At 38.2% G+C, this 25,967-nt stretch overlaps 2 protein-coding genes across 2 annotated transcripts; one reads left to right on the forward strand and one right to left on the reverse strand.

Annotated features, from left to right (window-relative positions):
* Positions 1 to 1,369: 1,369 nt before the first annotated feature.
* Positions 1,370 to 18,733, forward strand: MONOS_13423 (putative sentrin-specific protease 6; the record flags this gene model as incomplete). The annotated part of the gene is made up of 2 exons (XM_067866123.1): positions 1,370 to 5,336; positions 5,391 to 18,733. 2 exons carry the CDS (start codon positions 1,370 to 1,372, stop codon positions 18,731 to 18,733), a joined length of 17,310 nt encoding a protein of 5,769 aa, XP_067729502.1.
* A 408-nt stretch (positions 18,734 to 19,141) lies between these two features.
* On the reverse strand, positions 19,142 to 24,637 carry MONOS_13422 (putative RNA polymerase II complex component). Its single transcript, XM_067866122.1, has 4 exons — positions 24,482 to 24,637; positions 24,326 to 24,392; positions 23,962 to 24,251; positions 19,142 to 23,900 (listed from the first exon to the last, which is right to left on the reverse strand). Exons 1-4 carry the CDS (start codon positions 24,626 to 24,628, stop codon positions 19,203 to 19,205), a joined length of 5,202 nt encoding a protein of 1,733 aa, XP_067729503.1. The 5' UTR covers positions 24,629 to 24,637; the 3' UTR covers positions 19,142 to 19,202.
* Between the last annotated feature and the right edge of the window lie 1,330 nt (positions 24,638 to 25,967).

Consider the following 25,967-nt stretch of genomic DNA (forward strand, 5'->3'; position numbering starts at 1 on the left):
TATAACTTTACACAAAAAGATGAATTTTCAAATTTCAGTCAATTCATAATAAAAACGATTTATTTGTATCAAACCATTTTCAAAAAATAAATGACACTAATTTGCATTTTCTTGTGAAACTGTTTTCTATTCAAAGAATTATATTTTTCCATCATTTTTCTATCACACAAAATGAAAAAAGAAACGCACTGAGCAGGATTTGAACCTACGCGGGATAAACCCAACAGATTTCAAGTCTGTCGCCTTAACCACTCGGCCATCAGTGCTTGAAGAAAAGAAAATTTGTTCACTGTTTTAAATAATATAAAAAAATACTTTATTAAAAGTGTAAACAAAATTAATATAAAAAAATCAATTATTTTTTAATTATTGTTTGAAATCACTCCTTATTTTTTATCATAATATTTGCAGATAAAAATTGAGCTTTTTTTGAAAGATAAACGTAATCCATTTGAAAAAAAAAATAATAGAAATGAAAACAATTTATCATTTTTTATTAATGATCAATATTGATCAAATATATAAAGTGTTTTTTCCGAAATTGAAAATTAATTTTTTAAAAATCCGCGCATGTCGACACGACAAAATAAACGTTTGCATTATAATATATATTTATTAATTTTTATTTAAAATTAAATTGTTTTTTGTTTTGGTCAAACAATTTTATTATTTTGATTTATATATATATTTTTTAATTAATGATTCAATTATTTTGATAGTTTTTCAATTGCAACAAAATAAAAATTCTGTTAAAAGCAATCAAGATTCTTTAAATACAAAGCAACATGAATTAAAAGTTCAATCCGGAAAAACAACCGAATTTGCAATTGAAATTGAAGAAATATCTTCTGACTCTGATGAAGACATTTTAGAAGTTGAATCTTGCAAGAATGAAACAAATGAAACATTGACTAACGAAAGCGGAGATTCACTTAAAGAAAATCATATTTCTAAAGCAACAAATGCAAAGAAACGAATGATTCATCATGAACGGCAATTAGATGTTTTTGAAAGACGAATGAATTTAATTGCAACAACGTTTGAGTCTCATATCAGAGAAAGATACAAACATTCCATGTTTGGTCCAAATTACTCAAAACCCAAATGTTTGAACATCGTCCCTGCTTCATCTGCACAACGATATTATTCAAAAGATTTTTGGTGGAATAAAGAACAAGATATACAAAAATTAATTGAGATGATGATCGATATTAAGCTCTCTTCTCTTTTTATTTCGAATTCGAATGATTTTTCATTTTCATCGTTGTTTTATCTTGTTAGAAGCAGTTACAATTTTCCTTGGATAGAGCCTGAATTTTTGAATGCGAAGTTTTGGGGCTGTTCTTCGGTGGAGGAAGTCATTGAAAATATGAGAGATTTATATGGCGTAATTGTGTTAAAAGAAAGCGAAGAGATTACTCAAAGAGGCTCAATGGACACCCAACAAGGGAATCAAACTGAGAAAAATGGACAAAAAAGAGGAAAACCACCGAGAAAAAAGAAGCTTGAGACAGAAATTCAACAGTTGAAATTATGGGATGATAAAAAAATAGAATTTGATTTCAACGAAGAAGAAGACAAGACGCTTGACGAAGAGCAAAGGTTGAAAAAGGAACAACTGATGAACATCGTGAAAGGCGAAATAAAAGGAGGAGGGAAGAATGCTGCAGTTGATGCGAGACTACGAAAGCAGCAAAGATTTAAGCATAAACATTTCGCAAACCGCAATGGAGTCAGCAGAGCTCAAAGGCCGCAGGATTCTTTGGAGAACGATTCATTGAAGAGAGACAGCAATACAAATGAATTTGAGAACGGTGAATTCGAAAATTCCACCACAAGCCACACAGAAGATACCACTTTTGGTTCAGCCAATTATTTTGCCACGGGTCCAAGCGCATCCATTTTGAATGAGAAAGATATTTCAACTGCCATCAACAACTCTGCTGAGGACAACGAAAACAGCGGAACAAAAGATTCAGAGTCAGATTCTGATTCTGATTCGAGCAGCTCAGATTTTCTGTCTTCGATTAGCTCGTCTGAAGAGTCGCACAAATCGAACTACAATTCTGCCGATGATGAAGCTAATGACCCACAAACACATTCAAAGAAAGTTGAACAACATTCAACTGAAACAAACACTTCTTCAAATGTACATCATCCAGCTGCTTCTGCCGATTCTCTTCATATGCCTCTTCCTTCTCTTCCTTCTTCAAAGGACGGGAAAACGCACAGACTGCTTTCGGCTAATGATTTACACCGTCCAAAAACAAAAGCCACACCACAAACCAAAAATAAACCATCGGCACAATCTGATTCTGCCTCAAAACAACCAAATGCTTCACACAGTTTATTGCCCAATTTTTTACACCTTCCATTTCCAGCCTTCGCTTCACAGAAGCCTTTCCAAGAAACGTATAAATCATTGGCACAAAAAACTTCATTTCCTTCAACATCAACTTTAAATTCAACAACAACATCTTCAGCAGCACCAGCACCAGCAACTTCTTCTTCAATCACTTCTTCTTCATCCACAGCTCCTTTCCCTTCTTCTCCACAGTCTTTTTCATCTTCAATTTTTCCCACTCCATTTTCTTATCCACCGTCAACATCTTCTCTTTCAATGAATTCTTTGAATTCTTCTCGTTCTTCTTCATCTGCCATCGGACAAGCCTTTTCGATGCTGTCTTCTGAATCTCCCAACGCTGCTCTTCTTTCCTCTGTCCATTCTGCTTCTTCTTCTATTTCTCAGCCACACACAGACACAAAAACAACTCACTCTTCTCAAACAAAAACTGAAGCTGATAACACAAACATGCCTGCAAACCAGTCAAAATTCGATTCCTTTCCTTCTTCTTCCAATTCTCCTTCCAATCTTCCTTCAAACTCTTCTTCCAATTCTTTTTCAGAACAATCATCATCATCATCATCAACAGCAACACATTCATCTTCCCAACAGAAGCCATCTGAAGTCAATCCAAGTTTGGAGCAGCTGAAAAACACGCTTTTGATGGCAAGTGCACCGAGGCAGCATCCACGCAGGTCTTTTCTGGCAACATTGGCAAACACCATCTTGCTGTTAATCAAAGTTGGCAATGAACAGAAAGAAAAAGAGACACAGAATTGTCCATCGAACAATAAAAACGATTCTTTGTTCTCTTCTCAACAGAGTCAAAATCCACAGTCGTCAGCTGCAAAGCAAACATCTTCTCAAAATGTGTCTTCTTCTTCTTCTGACGAGTCTGCAAATACTCTGACAACTCAAACACAACCCAATAAGATTGCTGAGGCAACAACTGCATTTCCAATTCCCAGCCAAGCTTCTTCAACATCCCCGTCTGAATCGCTCTTTGCTTCAGCATCTCTTTCCCCTTCCTCAACCTCCTCTCCGTTTTCTTCACCTTCACCTTCACATTCACCTTCATCTTCACCTTCACTTTCTATTTCTACTACACCTTCTGCTTTTCCTTCTGCTTCTCCAACACCAACATCTCCTTTATCACCATATCACTCATCACCATCATCACCATCACTTCATTCTTCTTCTTCTTCTCCTTCTTTTCTTATTCCTGAGAATCCTCCTCTTTTTGTGTCTTCAACGCCATCTGCTGCGCCTCCTCTGTCTCTGACACACACCCTCTTCATTCCCCAGCAGCTGCCTGTATCCACACTCAACGTCGATCTTCTGCTCCCCCCGACTCCTCGCTTGACTCCCTCTCATGCCTCCATCTTCACTGCCTCCTCTTCTCCTGCTCCTTCCTCTGCTGCTTCTGCTTCCTCATTGCATTCAGCCTCACAAACATCCAGCCAATCTTCCTCTTCTTCCTCAAATTCTTCAAATAGCACCACTTCAAATGCAAATTCAACATCAAATTCTGCTGCAGCAAATGACAGAAAAATCGTTGATAATCAAAATACTCTGCAGCAAAAGATTTCCACTCAGAAATCTCAAGTGTCCATAGTACCTCATTCCGCTTCAAATACACCCAATCAGTTTGTTTCCAGGCAAAGCCAACAAAATAACCAAGATTCACTGAGTGTTGCATGGGCATTCAAGCCTTTGTCAGCACCTGCCATACCAACTAAACCAAGTTCTTCGTATTCTTCTTTGCTGAAGCCTGCACTTTCGCTTCCTCCTCCCCCACCTCCTCCTTCCATCCCTTTTCCTTCTTCATCTTCCATTTCCATTCCCCATTCGTCTTCATCGCTTGCTTCTCCACACAATCCAGCAAGGCTTGCATCATATTATTCACCAGCACCATCTGCTTCGCCTTCTCCAGTTCAGCCATTTTCTTTGTCGCCTTCACCTTCTCCTTTATCACCTCCACTTTCTCCATCCACTTCGTATTCTCCTTCTCCTTCTCCTTCGCCTTCGCCTTCATTTCCATTGCAATCCACAGGAAATACTTCCCATTCGTCACAGAAAACATCTTCGTCACATGCAACTGACTCTTCGTCTGGATCTTCTTCTTCATCTGACTCACCTTCTCCTTCATCGTCTGCCTCACTTCATTCTGTTGAGAAGCCTTCTTCTCCGCTGCGAGCAGTTTCCTCTGCTCAAACATCACTTCAGTCAGAAAAGCCGAAAGTTGTGCACAAATGGAAAGGAATGTCGAAGAAAGAGAGAGAAAAAGCGGAGAAGAAGGAGAAAGAGGCTTCGCTGGAGACGAGCACGAACGAAGAAGGGAGAGAAAGAGAGTCTGTTGACGAGCAGCTGCTGAGCGAAGGGTTTGTGTGTGTCATCGAAGAGACAGCACGCGTCTGGGATCAGTTTCAGATGATGCTGCAGCAGGAGAAGAGGTGCGAGGAGAGAGGGAATACGAAAGATGGGCTGATGGAGAATGCAAATAGAACAGAAACAGAAAAGAAGGAGAAAGAAGTCGGGCGGAAAGACGAGCAGAAGGGAAAGAGTGAAAAGAAAGAAGAAAATGAAAAGACTGACGAAACCAAAAACGACTCCAAAAGGGCTAATCATGAAGATGAGCCACATTCCTCTCCTAACATCGTCAGGTCGCTCCGTTCAAGTGGGAAAAGCTCTTTTTCACTCAGTTCATCGCCTATGCGTTCAGCCACATCTGGCTCTTCTTCGCTGAACTCTCCTGCTTCGCACTCGCCTTCTCCCGTGCTGAGAGACAGGCGCTCAAACATCCCTTCGAACTTGCTTTCGTATCCTCCTCTGAAAAAGCTCCAGGCGTCGATGGGGCCTTCTTCCATTTCTCGCTTCCACTCAGCCAAAATATGCCGTCTGGCCAATCCAGCACTTATTTTCCCATTGACTTTGAATGAAAGCGATTATTCTCCATTGAAAGTGATGGTTGAATTTCTGAACAAAAGAAGAAGTCTGAACTTGTCAAATTGCAACACATTTAGAACATTGCCAATAAATTTAAAAGAAGAAACACTGAGTGTGAAGGACTCACTTTATCAACAATCGGAACATGCTACAAATTCAATACATTCACCAGACACAGACACACATTCACTTTCTTCTTTCACCTCGGCTTCTCTCTCAAATTCCGATCCAGCCTTTCATTGGACAACATCGCAGTTGCGTGATATTTCCATACGGCGGCATTTGGTTATTGCTTTGCGTGTTGCATTTGGGTCGATGGTTCGCGAGGCAATGGGCGAATGTGTGAGGGAGATGCGAACGAAGAGAGAGGACGGAGGGATTGGCTGGGCAATGAAAAGGGTGCTCGGATGGGAAGGGAGAAGAACAAGAAAAAGAAAACCAGGAAGCGATGGAGATAAATGGGAGAGTAAAGGTGAGGGCATAAAGGGAGCAAAACGGAAAAACTCAGAATTCGAAGACGGAAAAGAAGAAGAATTAGTGCAAGCAATATTGCATGAGTTTGATATTTGCAATAGCGCTGCATCAGAAAATATTCAGTTGAACACTTCGAGTGATGCTGAGAGTAACTGGGGAGAAAGCATACACTTTTTGACAGAGAAGAACAATGAAGAGGACAATTCGATAACAGACAATGATACTTCAGATGGCAACAGCAATAAAACAGATACAAATCAAACTATTGAAGACAACACGACACAGTTGGAAGTGAACGATGTGAATGAATCTACTTCTCCTGCTTCAAGTGCAAGTAGTGGAGAAGAATTAACAAAAGCAGAAATAAACTCACCACCATCAACTTCTGCCTCTGAGCTTGACTTGCCGCTTTTTAAAAGCAACGATCCCTTTTTGGAGGTGAGAATGGTGACAGAAGAAGCACAGTCGCAAATGTGGACAACATTTATCAACTTCCTTTTTGATGTTTTGAATCTTATTCTTCTGGAAAGGCAGATGGAAGAAAGAGAAACAGATATTTTATTGTCTATAAGCGAAAGAAAGGAAAAGGAGTCGCAGCAAAATGAAAAAGATTCACAACAAGAAGATAATACCTCAAAAATCACAAAGGAAGAAGGTAAGACAAATAAAGAAGAAGAATCGAACGTGAAAATGGAGATTGAAGATGCTGTTTCATTGCCAATTTCAAATATGACAATTGATCAAAAAGTAGATTCCAAAAATACAATCAATGAACCAAAGAAATTTGAACCAATTAATTTTAATCAGCCTTTTTCTCTATCGAACATTCCTCAGCTGCGTCCTGCACGAACAATTTTCAGTGTTCCTCTGCATTCAATCAGAGTGGGAAATTTCGTGTTAGCAATTGAAGGTCAATGCATAATTGGTGAGGATGAAAGACCTTTCAAGAAAGAAGAAGAAGATTCAAATATTTCCTCTTTAAGCAAAACTGACAGTCTTTTGAAGCGAGAAGAGGAAAGCGTCAAACGCAATTTTCAAACCAAAACTGATGCAAATCCTGCCAATTCAGAACAAAAGAACTCCTTTGAACAACAAAAAAGCTCATTCCAATATGAACAAAATATTTTGAAGAAGAGTCGTTTGCCTTTCATTCGATTTACGGTTTCTGTTTCGACAGAGACAAAAGAGCAGCAACAAGATTGGGAAAAATGCGTAACTCTTTTAGCAGCACACAAATGTATCATTGAAAAAAAGAAAAAAGAAGAAAGTCATTCTGAAAATGAGAATTTACGCAGCAATGATAACACAAAACCAGAAAAGGAAATTGCTAATTCTTTATGTTTTGACTCTTCATTTTCAACAACAGTGAAATCAGAACAATTAGATGTACTGGAGAAGACGAATAAGGAAGAAGAAAAGCCGAGAATATCAGAAAATTACTTCACACTAATTAAGGAAGAGGAGCCAGATCAAACAATTTCTTCATTTCAGGTTACGCTGTTTCTCAGAGATGCATTGTCTCTTTCATCACCTGCTTTTGTGAAATTCTATCAACCTCTTCAAACAGTTGTTCTTTCATTGTTTGCAAGTCAATTCAACAACACGTCTTCTGATAGAAATTCTTTTATGAAATCATCAACTTTTGATATTTTCTCAAATAAAACTGGTTTCTCAACACTGGAAAATGAAAAGCTAACAAGTGAATTCGGTAGGAATTTATTTAATTCGCTCCAAAATGAGTTGGGAGATAGAGACAATTGGTTGACACTGTTGTTTTCTCCCATTCCGGCTCAGCTGAATGAAAACTTAATGTGTTCATTCCAAAGCCATCTCAAAGCAACAGATTGTTCATCTGGAATGAAATACGCCTCGCAGTTCTCTCAGAACATTCAAGAAAGCTGGGCTATTTCTCAAGCTGAATCCTCAAAGCAAAACCAAATAGATTCATCTCTCCTGTCTCACACAGGAATCTCATCGTTTTTGCAGTCATCGTCTGCTTATTCGATGCTTCAACAATCTACGAGTGCAACAAGCACTTATACAAATAACTTTTTTGACTCAGCTTCAGAGCCACAAAAGCTTATGAAGTCACCGTTTAAAACAACAAACTCTCATCTGCATATTCTTCTCTTTTGGCTAGCCACTGTTCCATATCCATATCTTCCACATTATTATCCCATACTCCTGCTACCAAACGATTGGATGTTATATCTTTTAAATGATTTCCAAAAGAGTTCACAAAAATTATCTGACTCTTCTTATATCAACCAGGAAAAATGCTCTGCTGATATTCCATCTCCTCTTTTGCTGCTGACTGCTCCACCTTCGCTTCGATTTTCTCTTTGCCAGCATCTTTCGTTTGACTCAGCTGTGATGGCTTCTGAAAACGAGGCAGCTTTGAAAAGCCCAAATGTGCTTTCATCCTTCAACTATTACATGGATCATAATGCTTCTGTTGCAGAGCAGCTGAAATCTCTTGCACCTTCTCTAATTCGAATAAACGAATCAAACAAAAAAAAGCAGCAAAACTCTGCAAATTCATCCGAACTTCAAAAAGCCAATGGCCCATCAGGTGCATCCTCTTCAACGTCCAAAACATCTTCACAGAACACGAAAACGGGGCAAGAACGTTCAAACAAACCTGCTGCAATGTCTCTAGCTTCTTCAGTTACGTTTCCTGTATTGCCATCACCTTCATCTTTAATTCCGTCCTCTTCTCCGTTTTCTTTGAAGTATTATGAATTGTATCCTCAGCATGATTCTCCAGGTACCCCCATTCCATCTCTTTCACATTCTTCCTCATTCTCATCACCATCTTCTCTTTATACTGCTGCCAGGCCCATTCCAGATCCAATAGCTGCACAAGCTCAATCACAATTACAAGGGCAGACAACATCTAACTCATCTTCTTTTCCAAATAGAAATTCTTCTGTTTCGTCTGCTTCAAAATCAACAACGCAGTCCAATGTGTCAAATGAATTAAGAACAGATAATTCAAAACTGCCTTCTTCAATTCAACAAACTTCAACAAAGATTGCACCGCTTTCTTTGGCAAAATCAATTACTTTCTTGGAAAGTGACAAAAAGTCAAAAGTTCAAACTGCAGTTTCAGACACTTCTTTGACGAATTTCACTCAGCCATTGAATTCTCCATTGGGTAGTTCTCAAACATATCAACCAATTTCATCCTCTTCATTTTTCAAGCAGCAAAACAACAATGAGGCAACTTCTATGTCTTCACAAAGTGGACTTGTTAATGCAGCATATGCGGAAGTTGAATCAAAACTATCATCAGTTCAGAAACTAGATTCATTTAGTCCAACAACAGATCTTTCACATCCGATTTCATATCACATTCCAGAAGTGCAACATCACGAAAGCATTCCTCAATCAAACATACCAAAAGTACCTCAACAGGTGAATTCCTCTCCTCTGACGTTTGATCCCCCACTTGTTCCTCACCTTTCTCTTCTTCCTGGATCGTCTTTGTTCCCAATCATTCTACGCAAAGTACAATCCTTCATCCGCTTGCTTGGCACAGATGGAGATTCTCATGTGACATCATATCCATTTGGACCAGGCGCTGCAGATCCGGTTCTGCTGACAGTTAGAGACGTCGAACGGCTGAGGCAAGGAAGATGGCTAAACGATAACATCATTACATTTTATATCAGATATCTCATAACAAATGTGTTGAGAGAGGATGAAGATAATGATGAATATATCATGGTTGAAAACAAAAATTCACAAAAGGAGGCAAATGACAGTCAAAATCAGAATTTAAAAGTTGATCCGCAAGATTCTTCACTAAACCTGACAACTGCTCTTGCAACATTGTCACCCAATTTATCAACAACCGAAGCAAATCCTGGTTACACTTTATTAAAAGTTCCTTTTAAAGCCCCAAAATATAAAGATCGTATTCACGTGTTCAACACGTTCTTTTTCAAGTACATGGATGCAGAATATAAAAAATGGGAACGTTTTAACAGAGCAGAAAGAAGACTAAATTCTCTCAGATCATTTTCTGCACAGCAGTCAGTTGCAGATGCTGCAACAGCAACTTCTGAAAGAGAACACATCCAAGTTTCTGATAGCACAAAAGAGAAGGAAATAAAAACACAACAGGGAGAGCATCCATTTTTATCGCAGTCTTCGTCAAATTTGGAAAACAGTTGGCTTTCGAAAAGAGGAGGAAAGCTTCTTATTAATGATACAAGCTACAAGACTTGGAGAAAAAGAAAGCGCAAATTAGTTCAAAGTTTGAAAAGCTCTGAAAACAAAGAAAAGACAAATGAGAATCAAAGCGATGAACGCCCACCATCTTCCAGTGAATCCTCCTCCTCCTCCTCATCATCTTCTTATTCTTCTGGTTCAAACATCGACCAATTTGAGATACCTCCTCCACGTCTTCCATTTATCATACCACTTCCAACAAAAGCAAATAGGAAACGATTCATCGAAATGCCAATTGCATCTATCACAGCAAATACGCCAATTGTTGCGTCAATAGAGAAGGTTGATAGCTCAGACTCAACTGAGGCTCAATCTGAGCCATTTAATTCTGCACCTCCTATCGATGCAGCAAAGAGCGATTCTAATGAAATGGATACTTGTTTGAACGCAAATAGCAATGGTTGCGTTGACATTAAAGTTGATGAAACAACAAAAGCACAAAACAAGAGTGAAAATTCAACTGAATCGACTGAATCAACAACAGAGATCAGCAAAAACTTAACGCCAGAAGCAAAACAAACTGAAGATTCCAATTCAGAGCTGAAGACATTGCAGCACATCTCTTCATCATTTTTGACTCTTGTCAAGCAACCACCACCTGTTTTGATAGAGAATGAATATCATCCTTTTGATTTTACAAAATATCGACAAACTTCATTTGCTAAAGGAATAAAATATCCATTTAAACTTCCAAAGGAGTATTTATTGGAATGCAAGGAAGACAATCCAGAAAGGGCCAGTGAGACGGAAAGCACTTCTATTCATCAATCAAATATTTCAAAGGACAATATTCATGCAGATGATACAGCTGCAACTAAAATTGAATCTAATGATGCGTCAAACAAAACATCTTCAATTTCAATGGAAATTGAACCATTTGAAGAAAAGCAAAATGATATGGATATTACAACTAAACAGTTATCTGACAGCCAAAGTGATGGCCAGCCAAACATTGAGCCATCAAGCAATGCATCGGTTGTTTCTTTATCTTCTTCTGCAAATACACATTCTACATCAATGAATAATTCATATTCTCTTTCTCGTCCTCTTAGTGAGCGCTCTTCATTGTTCCCTGCATTGTTTATGACTCCTCGACATTTTAATTCATTATTAAACATACCAATTACAGCACCTCCACCAAATTTATTCCCGGAAGATTACAGTTCGTTTCATTCATCTTCAAATGCTTCTTCATCTTCTCAACTTATGAACACAAGCCATTCTACGGTTGCTCCTACTCCAATACCACCGTTCATGTACCAGCATTCAGATGGACATCAACAGTTCACTTTTTCGAAAAGTGAAGATAAATGCAGCCATGTCAATTACTCTTACCACCCTCCCTTCTTCATCTCTCAGAACTCCTCATTCACTGCGGCGTATAATCGAGTGCGGAATTGGACGAAAAAGAAAGACTTATTCCAGAATGACTTTGTTCTGATTCCAATCAATGAAGACAACCACTGGTCACTTGCTGTTGTATGCTATCCTCGGTTGGTATTCGATGGTTCTGTTTGGACTGGGGGATTGCGAAAATTGTGGGAAAATGAAGTAAAGAAAAGAGAAATTGACAACGAAATAAAAAGAATAGCAGAAGGAAACAGAAGGAAGCATGTTAGTAGCAAAAGGGGAAGAAGTGATTCAAATAAAAGAGGAGGAGAAAACAACGAGAGTAATGAAGTTGAAGAATGCACAGTGAAAAACGATAATGTTGATAAAGATATTCTTCTGCATCGAAATATTGACGAGCAGCTGCATGAGTTACTGGATGAGACAGAATGGGAAATGTATGATATTCGCGGAAAGCTGATGGAAGAGGAGATGTGGAACGAGTGGAAAAGAAAAGAGACAAAACATGAAAATGAAATACGGAAAAGAATCAGGAAAATTAAGATTGACGAAGAACTCAGTGAAGAGATGGAAGAAAGTGAAGCATTTTATAGTTTAGATGAAGTTGACTTTCTGAATTGCGAAACATCTTCTTCAGAGACAGATGATTCTGATGATGCTTCTTCTGACACAACAAAAAAAGGATACAAAAAAAGTGGAAAGAAAAAAAGAGCTCTTCGTATTTGCAGCGACGATGCCAACAATGGAAATGTGGAGAGTGCTGAAGAAGCGAAAAAGGATGTGGAAATTAAACCATTGAAAAAGAAGCCAGATTCTCAGGTTGTGACGCAATACAAGAAGTTAATGCACAAAGCAGATCCTCCACAATTCTTTTTTGTTGAAGTGTCAATAGATGTGGTGAGATCTACAATTGAACAAATGACAAGTGATTGGCCAAGCAAGACGAATCTGATTGATTCTCAATCAAAAGAAAAAGAAATTGAAAAAAGACCAAGCCGAACACGTCTTTCAGACAGCACTTTAAACAGGGAAACAAGATCCCTTCAAAATGCTGATATTCAGTCGAATGCTCCTTTTTCTTCTCAGATGTCCTCATCTGCGGATGCATCTTCGGAATCAGCCGAATCTGAGCCAGAACATTTTTCCGAGAAAGAGAAATTGCCAAGTTCTCTTTTGATGCCATTAAGTGAGCTGGATGAAAGACTTCTTTATCTTGTGCTTCTTTCTGACAAAGTCTTCATCTCTCTGTTTAAAAGACATTTAACAGAAACAAATATTATTGACGCAACAATGAAAAAACGATACAAAAACTTTGAGACAGAACTATATCGAAATCTAAGAGGACAGTTCAACACGGAAGTTGAAATGAATTCGACGCCAGAAGAAGCAGAAAAAATAAAATTGCAAAGAAGAGAATTTGCCATTTCCGAAACAAAAAAGTTTCATGAACAGTTGCAAAGAGAAGAAATGGAAAAGCTCTTGAAAACCAAAGGCAAAGCTAAGAAGAACGAAGATGATGAAGAAATGGATAATAACTTCATTGAGAGTGTAAAAAGCGAAGTTTTGGTGAAAGAAGAAAAGAAAGATTCTTCTGTTGTTGAAGAGAGAAAAGAAAATCTTGATGCAACACTGTTGAACAAAGAAATAAGCGAGACTCAACCAACAATCGAAATTCATCAAATAAATCCAAACGAAAGTTCTTCGTCTTCATCAAGTCTAACATTCAACAAATCAACAGAAGGGCATCAAAATGAGGATAAAACCAGAAACAAAAGTCCAAAAAATAATGAAACATCGAAAAAAATTGGAACAAGTATTTCAGTTCGCAAGAGAAAAAAGCCGATAAGAAAAGAAAAAATAAAGCAAGTGCACATTAGCTATGAAACTCGAAGCCAAGATGAAACATCAAAAAAACATGAGGAGAGAGAGAAAGCTAAGGAAGATAAGGAAGCAGTGCAAACTGAGCTTTTGGATGAAGAAGATAACAAACAAAACGATAATTTGAACAGCGAATCTTCAACAGAATCAATGGATTCAGATTTATCAAATACACCATTCACTCCTTCGGATTCCTCGACGCCAACTGCAAGTTTGTCAAGCGATTCTTTGAAGCAGCACAAATCACCAAAACAAGAAAGCAATACTTTTTGCGGGGAAAATACAACTCTGAAGCAGGATGATGCTTGCAAATCTGCATCTACATGGAATTTGAGAAGCAGTGATCCGAATGAAACATCGATGATTATAATAAAAAATATCGAAGAATCTAATTCAAATAATCAAGACGAAATTCCAATTATAAGTGTCAGCAATATAGAATCCAATATCGCAGACGAAGATGATGGTACAATTGAAAAAGATGAAGGAAATTTTGTATCAAAAGTTGAACAGGATATTGATTCAGACCATTCTCCAGAAGCAAATGTAGAAAAAATAGAGTTCATAAAAATTCCGGATTCTACAGGCAACTTCATTCAAAAACAAATTCAGAATTCCGATTGCATAAAGGCTGAGATAACTAAAGAACCAGAAGACAAACCAGTTTTGAGTATTTTTGAAGATGAAAATAAGAACACAGAAAAGGAAGTGACAATAATCGAATCTAATACAAGTGAAAATTATGCATCAGGGCAAGAAATTGAAGACAATAATTTAACTTCAACAGTGATTTTGAGCGAAAATGAATTAAAAATGAAAGACGAATCCATAAAAGTAACTGATAGTCGCGAAGAACAAAAGCAGACATCAATTTTTAGTTTATTACAAGACGATTCCAATGAACACAGCTGCGATGCGTTTGATCTTCTTGACGCAAAACCAACTGATCAATCACTTAAAGGCGGAATCTTGACGACTTCGCAGAATGTTCGTCAGAAAAATTTTGAAAAGGAAAGTGATTCAAAGTCCTGTCCCATCGAAATTGAAACAGAAGATGAAGATTCTTCAGAGGCATCATCGAATTATGACAAGGGCATAAAAACTCGAAGCAGATCAGGAAGGAAGAGGAGAACAAAAGACAGGAACTTTCCCTCTGATGTGAACACGCATTCGGATCATGTCGTTCCTCCTAATAGAAGTTTGGGTGGAGACTCTGATGGTAATTATTCTGAAGAAGAGAGTGAAATGACAGAAAACACACATAAACGAAAGAAAAGTAAGCGAGGCCGTAAACCGAACAAAGCTAAAGTGCAGAATGAATCACATAATTGCAGATCGATTCCAGAGCCACATGCTTCTCCCAAAAATAAATCTCTTTATACATCCCTGTCTCCTTCAAAAAAGACAACATCTTCAAATAAATCTGAAAAAGGAATACATTCACCACATTCTATTTGTCGGTCGCCTGCAAGCTCTCCTCTTCTTTCCCCTCACTCTCCATTATCACCAATCGTTTCTGGATCAGTTTCTTCTCCTAATTCTCCTCATTCTCCTCATTCACCTGATGCACCTCGTGCTTTGTATCCTCAATACACTCCGCGCACTCCACGCTCATCTCAAAATACAAGTTCGCCAGCTGGATCTCCACAAACCCCAACTTATTCTCCTCGTCGCGTTTCAAGATCTCCTCGTTATTTAAGCAGTAACCACTCAATTTCTTTTCGCCATCAACCCGATGATTTCTCGAGTTCAATTCATCACAAGTCATCAATTGGAAACGAAGAATCTCAGCTCACTCTCCGCCAACGTGCAATGTTAGAAAATAAGCTTACCAAAACCAAAAATTCTGAAAGCAATCACAAATCTAATCCATCTGAACCAATTATTTTAATCGATGATGAAGAGACAACTCCAGAAAGTCAGGCAAAAACGGTGGAAAAGGCAGAATCTGCTCAAAGAAAGTCTCGTAGAGCCGAGCATCAACATTTCGGTTCACCTCAAAGCCCGAATCAAGAATTTAATTCTAGCGTTGTGAATGTTGCTGAAGAGCCTTATTCTCCGCGAGAGAAAGGAAACCTGATGAAAACAATAGAACATGATAATGATTTTTGCGAAAATTTCGGTGATGATTCGAAAGACGAAATAAATAATATTTCACACGAAATTCGAGAATCTACGGAAGGAGGTGGAAAAAGTGGATATGAGTCAGACGCTGAATTATCAAATGGAGACGATGAAAAAGATCAAATTCAAAATTATGCTTCCAACGACAATATTACATCACATGGAGAAATAGAAGAATTCAATTCGGCAAACACTTCAAGTGATGAAATCAGCTTAAATGCACAAAATAATGAAGACAGTTCTTTGGGAGAATTTTTAACCTTTTCAGAACAAAATGACTTTGCATTCTCAAACGAAAAACAGTTTGAAGAAAATGAGGAAAAGCAAGAAAATGAATCATTTTCAAACAAAAGGAACTTATCAATTAGAAAGCATCTAAATATTCCAAAATTTGATACTTCAATAAATTTAAAGCAGATTGGAGATTCTGCAATCAAGAATTCGCTCACGAAATATTCAGATTCATCAACTGTAGATTCAGTACAGCAAGATCAACAGAATAATCCAATTTGTAGTGAAGAAAACAATAGTGAAAACGCCCTAGATTTTAGTCAAGATTCAATAAGGAATAACGAAGAATCAAATAAATCATCTAATTCTTCCGAAGATACAAATAACTTAGAAAAGAAAAACAACGACGGAGAAAAAATTAACGAAAAAGAATCAACAGATAATTCGAAAGCAGAATCACAACTATATGCAGCGGGCTTGGACAAAAGAAAAATATCACCAAATAAGACCAATCTGTTGCAAAATGATGGTTCGTTAGCCGGTTCAACACATTCTGATGTATCTTCATCAGCTCAGAAGAAAATTCTTCCTACGCGTCCTTCGCCGCATCAAAAAGCAAATCAAAGTTCTGAATTGGATTCGTTTCATGTGACTCAAGCACCACTTTCAAAAACTTTCAGCTTTTCGAATTCGAAGCACATTAATCAATCTTCGTCACAACCTTCAAGCGAATCAAGCGAAAAGAAAATGGAATCCTCATCATCTCATTCACAAATAAAACCGAAAGAAGTTAAGGATTTGCAATCACTATCTGCGTCAACAACGGGAGTTGAACAACGAGCAACATCTCAGTTGATGCAGAATGTTAATGAACAAAAAAGCGTATTAAAACCGAAGGGAGTCGAAAAAACAATAGCTCGTAAAAGGAAACCAGATAGAACTGAAAGTGTTGATTCTGCGCAAAAAGAAGAGAAGAGCAACCAACATTTTCCCGTTACAAGGCTTTCATCTTCTTTGCAAACGAGAAGCGAGGCCAGAACTAAGTTTGAAGAGAGCAATCACAAACACTTACATGATGAAAATGACATAGCCAAAAGCACAAAAGATTCTGATGGCGAACATGAAAGCAATCAAAACAAGGAAGTTGAACATCCATATCACACCAGAATTAGAACAAGGAAAGCGGTTGCAGACTTTCCAGAATTTCGAACTTCTTCATTATCTCAAACACTTTCAACTCCGTCAACCTCAACTTTTCTGGCAACGCAAGAGGATGCAAATTCAACCTCTTCATACGAAAGCCTTGACACATCCAAAGATGAGCAAGAGGAGAAGCATGCTTATGAAATTAGGCGCTCAAATCCAAGACTGAAAAGAATTAAAAAAAGTCAATTTAAAGTCAAACATATTGACATGCAAACGATAAATTTTGATCCAGTTGGAAATAAATTAAAGGAAGCAATTCGTTTTCATCAATCTTCAAGCGAAAAAGATAACACATCAAAAGAGGACAATCGAATGGAAAGTGAAGAAGAGAATAATGAAATAGTCAATAATGTATCATTGATGGAAGAAAACAAAAATTATCAGAATAGCTTTCCAGAAATATTTCAGCAATCATATCCAGATTTTGAATATGTTGAATGCCAGGAAGAACCTGATTCATCAACAGACCTCGATACTATTTCTCCACATTATTTATTCCCACAAAGTAAATTCAAAAAGCTATTTTTTGGAGAAAAAGCTGAAAACACTCTAAAAGTTGAATCTTCTCAGTTTCCAAAAAGCAATACGGAAAATAATGAGAATCCGTTGTCTCATTCATTGTTTGAACATATTGATGCGAATAAATCTAATTTAGCTCAAGAAACATTTTCTAAAGAAGACAAAAAAGCATTTCTTGATAAATCATGCACTTCAATAAATCATTTGAACAAGGCAGATTCAAGTTCAATGAATCAGTCACTTTCTTCTGTTTCTCCTCCAAAGAGTTTTTTCCAAATGTCTCCGTCTCCAATGATTTTATTTTTCGATTCACTTGACACTTCAGAGAATCCGTTTCTTTATTCTCGTGCTGCTGCAATCATTCGTGGTTATCTGACACACGAAGGTTATTATCGCGTAAAGCGTTGTTTTGATTCATCATATACTGTTTTTTCAACTGCTGCAATGCCAGCTTCTTTGCCACTTGTACCGTTGCAACGAAATAATTGCGATTGCGGAATTTTTATGTTGAAGGATGTTGAAATGTTTGTAAAAGGATGGGTGAAACAACAGGAAATCGAACGAGAAAGAAAAGAACTGATACAAAAGGCTAAACTTGAAAACATGACAAATTTGTTAACGAAATGTTGCAATTATAATGCAACATCAGAAATCTTAAATGTTGAATCAAAAATGGATGAAATGGACAGGTCTCCATCTTCGCCGTTGATGCCGCCTGTAACTATAGCAAAGGCAAAACTTTTGAATGTTTCATCATCTGATCTGCCGATACGACCTTCGATCTGTTTGGACTCAAGCGTTGGATCAGAAACGATCGATTCATCAGATTTGCGATCACTTTTTGCGCATGGCATTGTTTTCTACACAAATGGAAAGATTAAACTCGTCAAAGATCGTTTAACAGTCTTGAATGAAGCAGTGAGAGAAAAAGAAAGGAAAAATGAAGTGGAAAGAGAACTACATCGAAACACAGAGCTTGCAAAACAGTCTGAAAAAAGAAAAAGGACGAAAAAGAAGAACGAAGGAGGAAAAGAAGATTCTGAATGGAAGGAAGCGAAAAAGAAAAAGGCAGATGAAGAAAACGAAGTGCTTCCTTCAACGTATGTGGCTTCATCTTCTGCATTCGGAGAATATGAGAGAGTGGAAAGAGGGTTGATTGAAATGGGATCTTCTCCCGAAGAATGGTTTGGATTGAGAGAAGCATTTTTGCTGAGATTTGATTTGGAGGATTTGATAATGCTTTTTGCAATATTGGAGTACGTTGATGGCAAAAAGAAGAACATGTTTTGTGACAAAAAGGGGAGATTGATGCGGTGGATGTGGTTAGAGATGGACAGCGTTTGCATGCAGTGTGGATGCATTGACGATGGAATGAGTGCTGGTGGGCTAAAAAATAGAAGAGGTGTTTTCTGTAAGTTCGGATAGGAACTGAAAATGGTTGTTGTGAAATTAGTATTCACAACATGATTAATGTTGTAATTAAATTTTCCGTTTCTTCAACAACAATCTGTTTTTAGAAAAGCTGAATGGACTTTGGATGTCAAAGCTATTCAGAATTTTCAATATTTTCATTTTTATAATTGAAATTTACAAACTTTTTAGTTCTTTTGGATTTGTGATCATTTAATTAATGTTCGTAAATTCGGGGTAAATAAATTTTTATCCGCATTTAAAAGAACATGACTTTATTTTAAAAATATTCGTTTCTTACATAAAAAATTTTATAAATGCCACCTCTTTATCATTATGGAATTTGATTTTATTGATTTCAATGATCTTCTTCAAATTACATAGCTGTAACAATTTTTTAAATAAAAAAAAAAAAAGCGAAGGTTTGAACTTAATCCAATTTCATATTATCAAATAAACAAAAATCTATTGAAGTGCAATTTATTTACTGAGTTTCCTCAGCTTTAGCCGTTGCATCTTCGCCTTCTTGATGCGAGCTTATGTCTGTTTCTCCAGATGCCTCCTCGCTCTCATAAGGAGATGCTGGTTCTTCTTCCATTTCCTCATCTTCCATTGGCATTTGATCTTCTTCTTCCTCAGGTTCTTCCGATCTTCTTTTCTTATTTCTCCGTTTTCTCTTATTTGTCTTTTTCGATTTATTCCTGCTTGATCCATAATCTTCGTCTGCTGACGTATCGTCCGCAATTTGATCAGTGTCTTCGCTATCTTCATGTCCCTTTCTTCTTCTCTTCTTCTTCTTACCCTCACCAGCGTCTCTCCTGCGCTTTCGTCTTTCAGTTCCTTCTTCACCTGCATTCTCTTTCATTGCCTGGTTTGTTTCCAGCTCTTTCCACCGAGCTCTCAACTCCTTCATTCTCAAGTCGGCTTGGAGTGCTCTTTCATTTCTTTCTCTTTCTTCTTCTTCTTTCTTCTTCATCTCTTGCTCTTTCTCGCTGTCGATAACTCTCATTCTCTCCAGCTGTTCTTCTCTTCTCTTTCTCATTGCTTCAATCATCTTGTTACTCTTTTCCTGTGCCAGCGACATTGCCGCTGCTGCGATAACCTGCAATCTTTTGATGAGACGCTGAGCCTTTTCAATCTGAGCAGCAATACACAACAGGACGTGAGAAATCAACGTTGGTGGCAGATTCAAAGGTCCAAATGAAAATTCTGGAAGAGAAGAAAGATGATAAAGTTTAGTTGCGTTGGTGGATGAGTTTTGCATTGAGTTCAGAGAAAGAATAGATGTTGACGATGTGTTTCTCTCTTCTTCTGTGCTGGGCACCAAAGAAGAAACATAAAGAGCAGTTGAGGCTGAAGTGGTGTAATGAATCATATCTGCAACATTCAAAATCTCTTCAAAGTTATTTCGAGGCAGTTTAATCACTTTTCGCTTTAGCATTTCTATATCTGCTCGTGCAGATTCACTCCCTGGTCTTGCGAAGTCGCTTCTTCCTGCAATTTCCTTTTCTAATTCTAACTTTATGAGTTCTAAAGCAGAGTTAAACCAATGCTGAGCATCATTAAGATCATTTGCTGCACCACACATGCGAGTCCAACCACGCCCATCTCTGTCGACAAGAAGGTAGATGGAAGGTAATTTGTCTGAAGAAGCAGACGCAGAAATAAGTTTTTGTTTTGCTTCAGCAACAGCCTCTTTATTGTCTCCATCGATAATCATGATGTTATCTGCATCAACTTCTTCCTCCTCGCACTTTTCGCTCGAAGAAGCAGAATCTGCATCATCAGTTCCTTTTTTACCATCTTCATTGGCAGATTTTTTTTCACCTTCGGCTGTTGCAGATTGTTTGTTTTCTGGTTTTTTCAAAACCATTTTCGTAAGAGCAGCATCAATCATCTTCTGAGCGCAAGTCAATAAAACAATAGCTGTATTATATTTTGGTGTGATAGCATTTGGGAAGTTACGAATAGTTCTCAATGCAACTTTTCTGGCCTTTGACCACTCATTCAGTGCGCAATGAGCTCGTACGAGTTGTGTGAAAGCTGACAAATCTCTTCCAAAAAGAGTTCTTTCGAGAGCATTTGACAAAATTTGCACAGCTCCCCCTGGCTGGTCACCTTCAATCATCGCCATAGCAATGTTCAGTTGCATGTACGGTGGAGGAAACACAAATGGAATTGGTATTGGAAGTGTAACAGATGACAGCGCTTCTTTGGCACGTGCATCTCCTCTTGAGCCAAGCAACATGGAAGGTGAAAGTGAAGTGGTAATTGGTATCATTTTGATGGCTGGTGGCTTTTTCTCGGGTGGAATTGGAGCAAACTGAATAACACTATCCCATCCAAATCCTCTTGTTGCTATATTTCCGCAACCAACTCCCACAGCCATTCCACAATTTGTGTTTACGCGCCACAACACGTTCTTTGCAGCGAAGTCGTTATCTTTTTGTTTGGAATCAGAAGAAGTTAAAAAGTTGCTCTTTCTTGAGCCTTGCATCGAAGAAAGACGAGACGAAAGCGATTCTCTTATTCTAATGAAGGCATCAAGTGCATGTCTTGCATGGCCCGTCAGAACTAGGCAAACAGCGGCACCGTGTGCAGCGATTGTATTTGTGGGATCAGCACGCAAAACATCCATAAACATTGTGAGTGCATTCTTTAAGAGCCCTTCTTTCGATCTCTGTGTTCTGGAAGCTGAGAAAAGAGGAGGGATGATTGGAGAAGAAGAAAGCATTTCCAGCTGTGCATCTTCTGGCGCTTGCGAAGTTTCAGAAGATGATGAAGCAGAATTTTTCGTTGATTTTTCTTCCTCTTTTTTAGCTTCCTTTTCGTTTTCTTCTATTTCCATCTCTCCTTCCTCTTTATCGTTGTGAGACTTTGTCTCAGTCTCTGATGGATTTAACGGCTCTGGAACAGTATTTTCTTTTTCCTTTTCCTTTTCTATTTCATTTATTTCATTTTCTTTGTGTTCCTCATTTTCGTTCATCTCTCCTTTTTTGGATTCTGTTTCCATTTTTTTTCTTTTCTCATTCGCTTCTTGAAGCTGGCCCAAGGCCATTGTTGCTGAGGAAGGCGATGCAACACACAAAGCATCCGTCATCGCATTCAAAGCCAACCCACAAACAGAATAAGAATTCCATCTCTTCCCGTGTTTCTTTTCCTCAATCTTCATTGCCTGCTTGAAATATTGCGCTGTGCCAATATCATCTCCTCTATCAAAGGCAAGCTGTGCCAGCAGCAGCTGTGGATCGACCATGTCAGGATGCGCTTCTGCAGCCATTCGAGCTTCACGTTCAGCTGCAGCAGGCATCTGCAGCATCCGATAGATCTCTGCCAGACGCATTCGCGAGGCCAGATGCGTTGGGAGTGTCTGAAGATTCTGCTGCAGAGCAAGCACCGCTTCTGGAATTCTGCCAGTCGATTCCATCAGAAGCGCAACATTATGAACACAAGCTGGTCGAAACAGCTGAAGTGGGTTAGTCACACCGGCTTTTTGAAGGATCTCTTCTTTTGACAGCTGAGGAGGATTTGATTGCGCTGATGCTGATTTTGCTGAAGAAGAAGCAGACAACTTGGCATTTGCGGCTTCAATGGCTGCAGTATCTACAAACGGGCACAGCGAAAGCGCTTTGCTGTAAAATGTCTGTGCTTCGTTTATACTGCCCATCAGATGATGCAACGCTGCATAGTTGTTATTCAGTTGAATCAAAGGAAGTCCAAACAATTCCTTTTCTTGCTTGTCATCTTCTTCATTGCTCTTCTGTAATTTGCTTAGCTCTTCTTTCATTGATGCCTCCTCCTCGTCGCTGATAATTACTGTGGATGGATCATCAAGCATATCATCTTCAGCAACTCTTTCTTTGTTGTCTTCCGGATTTCTGTTTAAATATTGCTCTCTCTTCTTCTGTTTTAATGCGAGTGCAGTTTCAATTACATTGATTCGCTCATTCCTTTGCAGACGGACCTTATCTAACTCAAGTTTTTTGGCTTCAAACAATGCATCTGCTGCAAGAACGGAATCTCCCAATAGCGTAGTTGCGCGTTGGGGATCGGTGATGCGTATCAACGAGGCAAGCTGTGCAGCTGGGCGAAAGTCCATTCTCACAAGCATCTCCAAAGTCAACCCAGAATCAGTGGAAGAAACAGAAGCAGAAGCTGCAGGTGTTGTAGTTGTTGATGATTGCTTTGCGGCAGCCAAGGTCAGAGCGTAGATCTTTTCTCTGATGAGCAACAGATCGCTTTTGTCTCTCTTCAAAGCATCCAGAGCATATGCAAATGCAGACAATGCTTCCTTTGAGTGGTCGATGCCAAAGTGAAGGGCTGTCCGAGCAAAGCATGATGCAGCCTGTTTAAAGTTCCCTTTCTTCAAGTGCAATTGGCCAATGAAAAATACACAAAGCATGTGGACATCTCCTTCTGGGACACGTGAATGTCTGCTTGACATTGCACTTGCAGAAATAGCAGCCTTTGCTTCGGCTGAAGAAGAAGACGATGCGCTTGCAGAAGTTGCGCCAAGCCTCAGTCTGGTTATCAGAGTGTTAACAGCAGAATCTGGTGAGTCTTCAATTTCAATTTCCTTCATTCTGTCTCCATCGCGCACTCTCTTTCTCAGTTTTTCTTCACCTGTTTCCTTCTCGTCAATATGATGTCCCAGCCTTTTCCTCTCTGCAATCCACAGCCTATTCGAAAAGACATAATATTCAAAAGCCAAGTCAAACTTGCTTTGAGCATGCAGCACTCTTCCTAGGTGAAACAATGCCTCACTTTGAATCGAATGAGACATTCCACAGGCTTTGAAGTTCATCAATGCCATTTTATAACCTTCTGTCAGTTTGTGCTGATAGAAAAAGTGAGAAGCAATTTCATTCTTCACAACACGGTTGCTTGGAGAAACGTCCATTGCTCGCTTGAACGCAAGGACAGCAGCCTTCACATGATCCTTGTCTGTGTCATAGTTTAATTTAATCAAGCCTAATCCAACATATGCTTCTCCAACATTTGGATCCAGCTCAATCACTCGTTCAAAACATTTCCTTGCTTTTTCAATCCTTCCCAATTTGTAGTAGCATTGCCCCAGCCCCAAACGAATGCGCGGAGATGCCTTTTGAGGATACAGCCGTAGAACATCTGCATATGTTTGAAGAGAAGCGAAATAGTCGCCTAGATAAAATTTCACATTCGCCTTTTCAGCAAATAAATGATCATGAAGCAAAAGTAAAAAATGCAAACTGATGTTTGCAAACCTGCATGGTAAGTGTAAGTTCATTTCTATGTCCTGCTTCAAATACTGTTTGAAGATCTTTATCGGCACTTCGATAATCTCCTCGAGCAATTTTTACAAGACATTTCCCAATCCAGCTGAGATGATGAGAATGATCAATTTTATCAACTTTAGTGTAAATCTTATTCGCTTTTTCTGAGAATCTTTCAAGTTCCCGTTCATTTGCTGCTGTAAACATTTTCTGAGTATAATATGCAGCAAGAGATTGATATGCGGCAATGCGCATTGATTTTGTGCCACTTTTTTCCGAATCTTAAATACATACAAAAACACATCACAGTTTACAACAAAAGCCAATTAAAATGAACAAGGTGCAAAATATAAACCGGGATCAGGAGCAGAAAGAATTATGTCGCAGAATGCCTCAGGGCGACCATGCGCATAATACTCATGCTATAAATTAAAAACAGTTAAAATAAATATACACATAATATAGATACAAGATGATCTCTTTAAAATGAGCATTGAAAAAAGTAACAAACAGCAAGCTCCAGCCATGTATCAAGGGGAACTTGTTGAGATTTAAGAAACTGCACAACAGGCTCAACTTGTTCTGGAAGCTTATTTGAAGATAATACTGTAGGCTTTAAAACGTCCTTTGTGGGTATAGTTATAATTCTTGAATTCATAATATGAATATTATTTATTTAAGATCAAATTTTTAGAAAAACAACAAAATCACTTTCATTTTTTATTGAGAAAAAACAAGTTAAACATAGTCATTTGAATGAAAAATAAAAGGAAAGATGATAATTATATTATTCTCAAGCTTCAAACATTAGCTTTAATAATTTTTTTCTTATTTGATTCCAATAAATATCAAAAATATTGACTTTGAAAAAAAAAAAAACAATCGAAAATATGCAGCACATATGTCTTTAAATATGAACTAATTTGTGTGCTGTATATTATTCCATGTCAGTAAATTTTTGATAATTTGCTCATTGAATGATAATTTTTCACAAAAACCCAATATTAAAAACGAAACATATCGACTTTTTGAGAAAGCTTTGAAGAGCCGAGAAGAATTAGAATCAATTTATCCTAAGAAGGGGCGTAACTGCTCTGAATTGTTATATTGCTTCAGATATAAATATATCAGCTGCAAAATTTCATTGCAGCAATGAGCTCAAAATACAATATTCACAGAGCAGACGCTTTGATGCAGCTGGCGCACGACAACACTTTGTGAAAAGGTAAACTCCATTTTAGGCGATGCTATCAAGAGTGTGAAATGTGTTGCTTTCCACCATAAATCTGGATTAATTGTGTTCAGGAGCATTGAGCATCTTATTTTTTGATTTCAATGCCATTGGGCAAAAAGAAAGAAGAAAGCATGCGCAAATCAAGCAAAAGTGGAGTGGAAGAAAGCAAAAAAGCATAGCAAGCAAAAATGCTTCAATGCACATTTTTTTGAAGCGATAAATGCGCAATAAGGATGACTTTGCTGACTGCTTATTGCTGAAGGATGCAGCGCCACTACTGTTTCTATCACCAGCGGGGAACAAATTGTTTTTGCTGTGAGCAAATGAAGATATACTGCATGCAAAACAGCCAGTATTATTCGAGATCCATTATCTTTAATGGCTTGCAGGCGAGCGATGCAGAGCATCAACCAGGCTCCGATGGATGAGGGAAAAGAAAGATTATGGCCAAAAGGAAGCAGAAGCATCAGTCTACAGCCAGCACAGAAACAAGGGAAGGGAGGCAAGCTGAACAAAGACAAAGAAGGATTCGAGTCGATGGAGGAGGCAATAACGCAGAAACAGAATCAGAAACAGGGAAATTGTATGAGGTCCGTGGCGGGATGAGTGCTCCGAAGATGTGGCAAGAAGGATGAAATGAAAAGTGTGTTCATGGCTGTGCGAACAAATTCATGGATTTATTGTTTTGTTTTTATGAAAATGAGATGGTATTTGATGCCTTGAGTGCTTTGCTGCTTTTTTTTCCTGGTTTTGTGCAAATTGT

The sequence above is a fragment of the Monocercomonoides exilis genome (assembly GCF_001643675.1).
Source record: "Monocercomonoides exilis strain PA203 chromosome Unknown scaffold16-1735695, whole genome shotgun sequence".
Taxonomy (NCBI): domain Eukaryota; phylum Preaxostyla; order Oxymonadida; family Polymastigidae; genus Monocercomonoides; species Monocercomonoides exilis.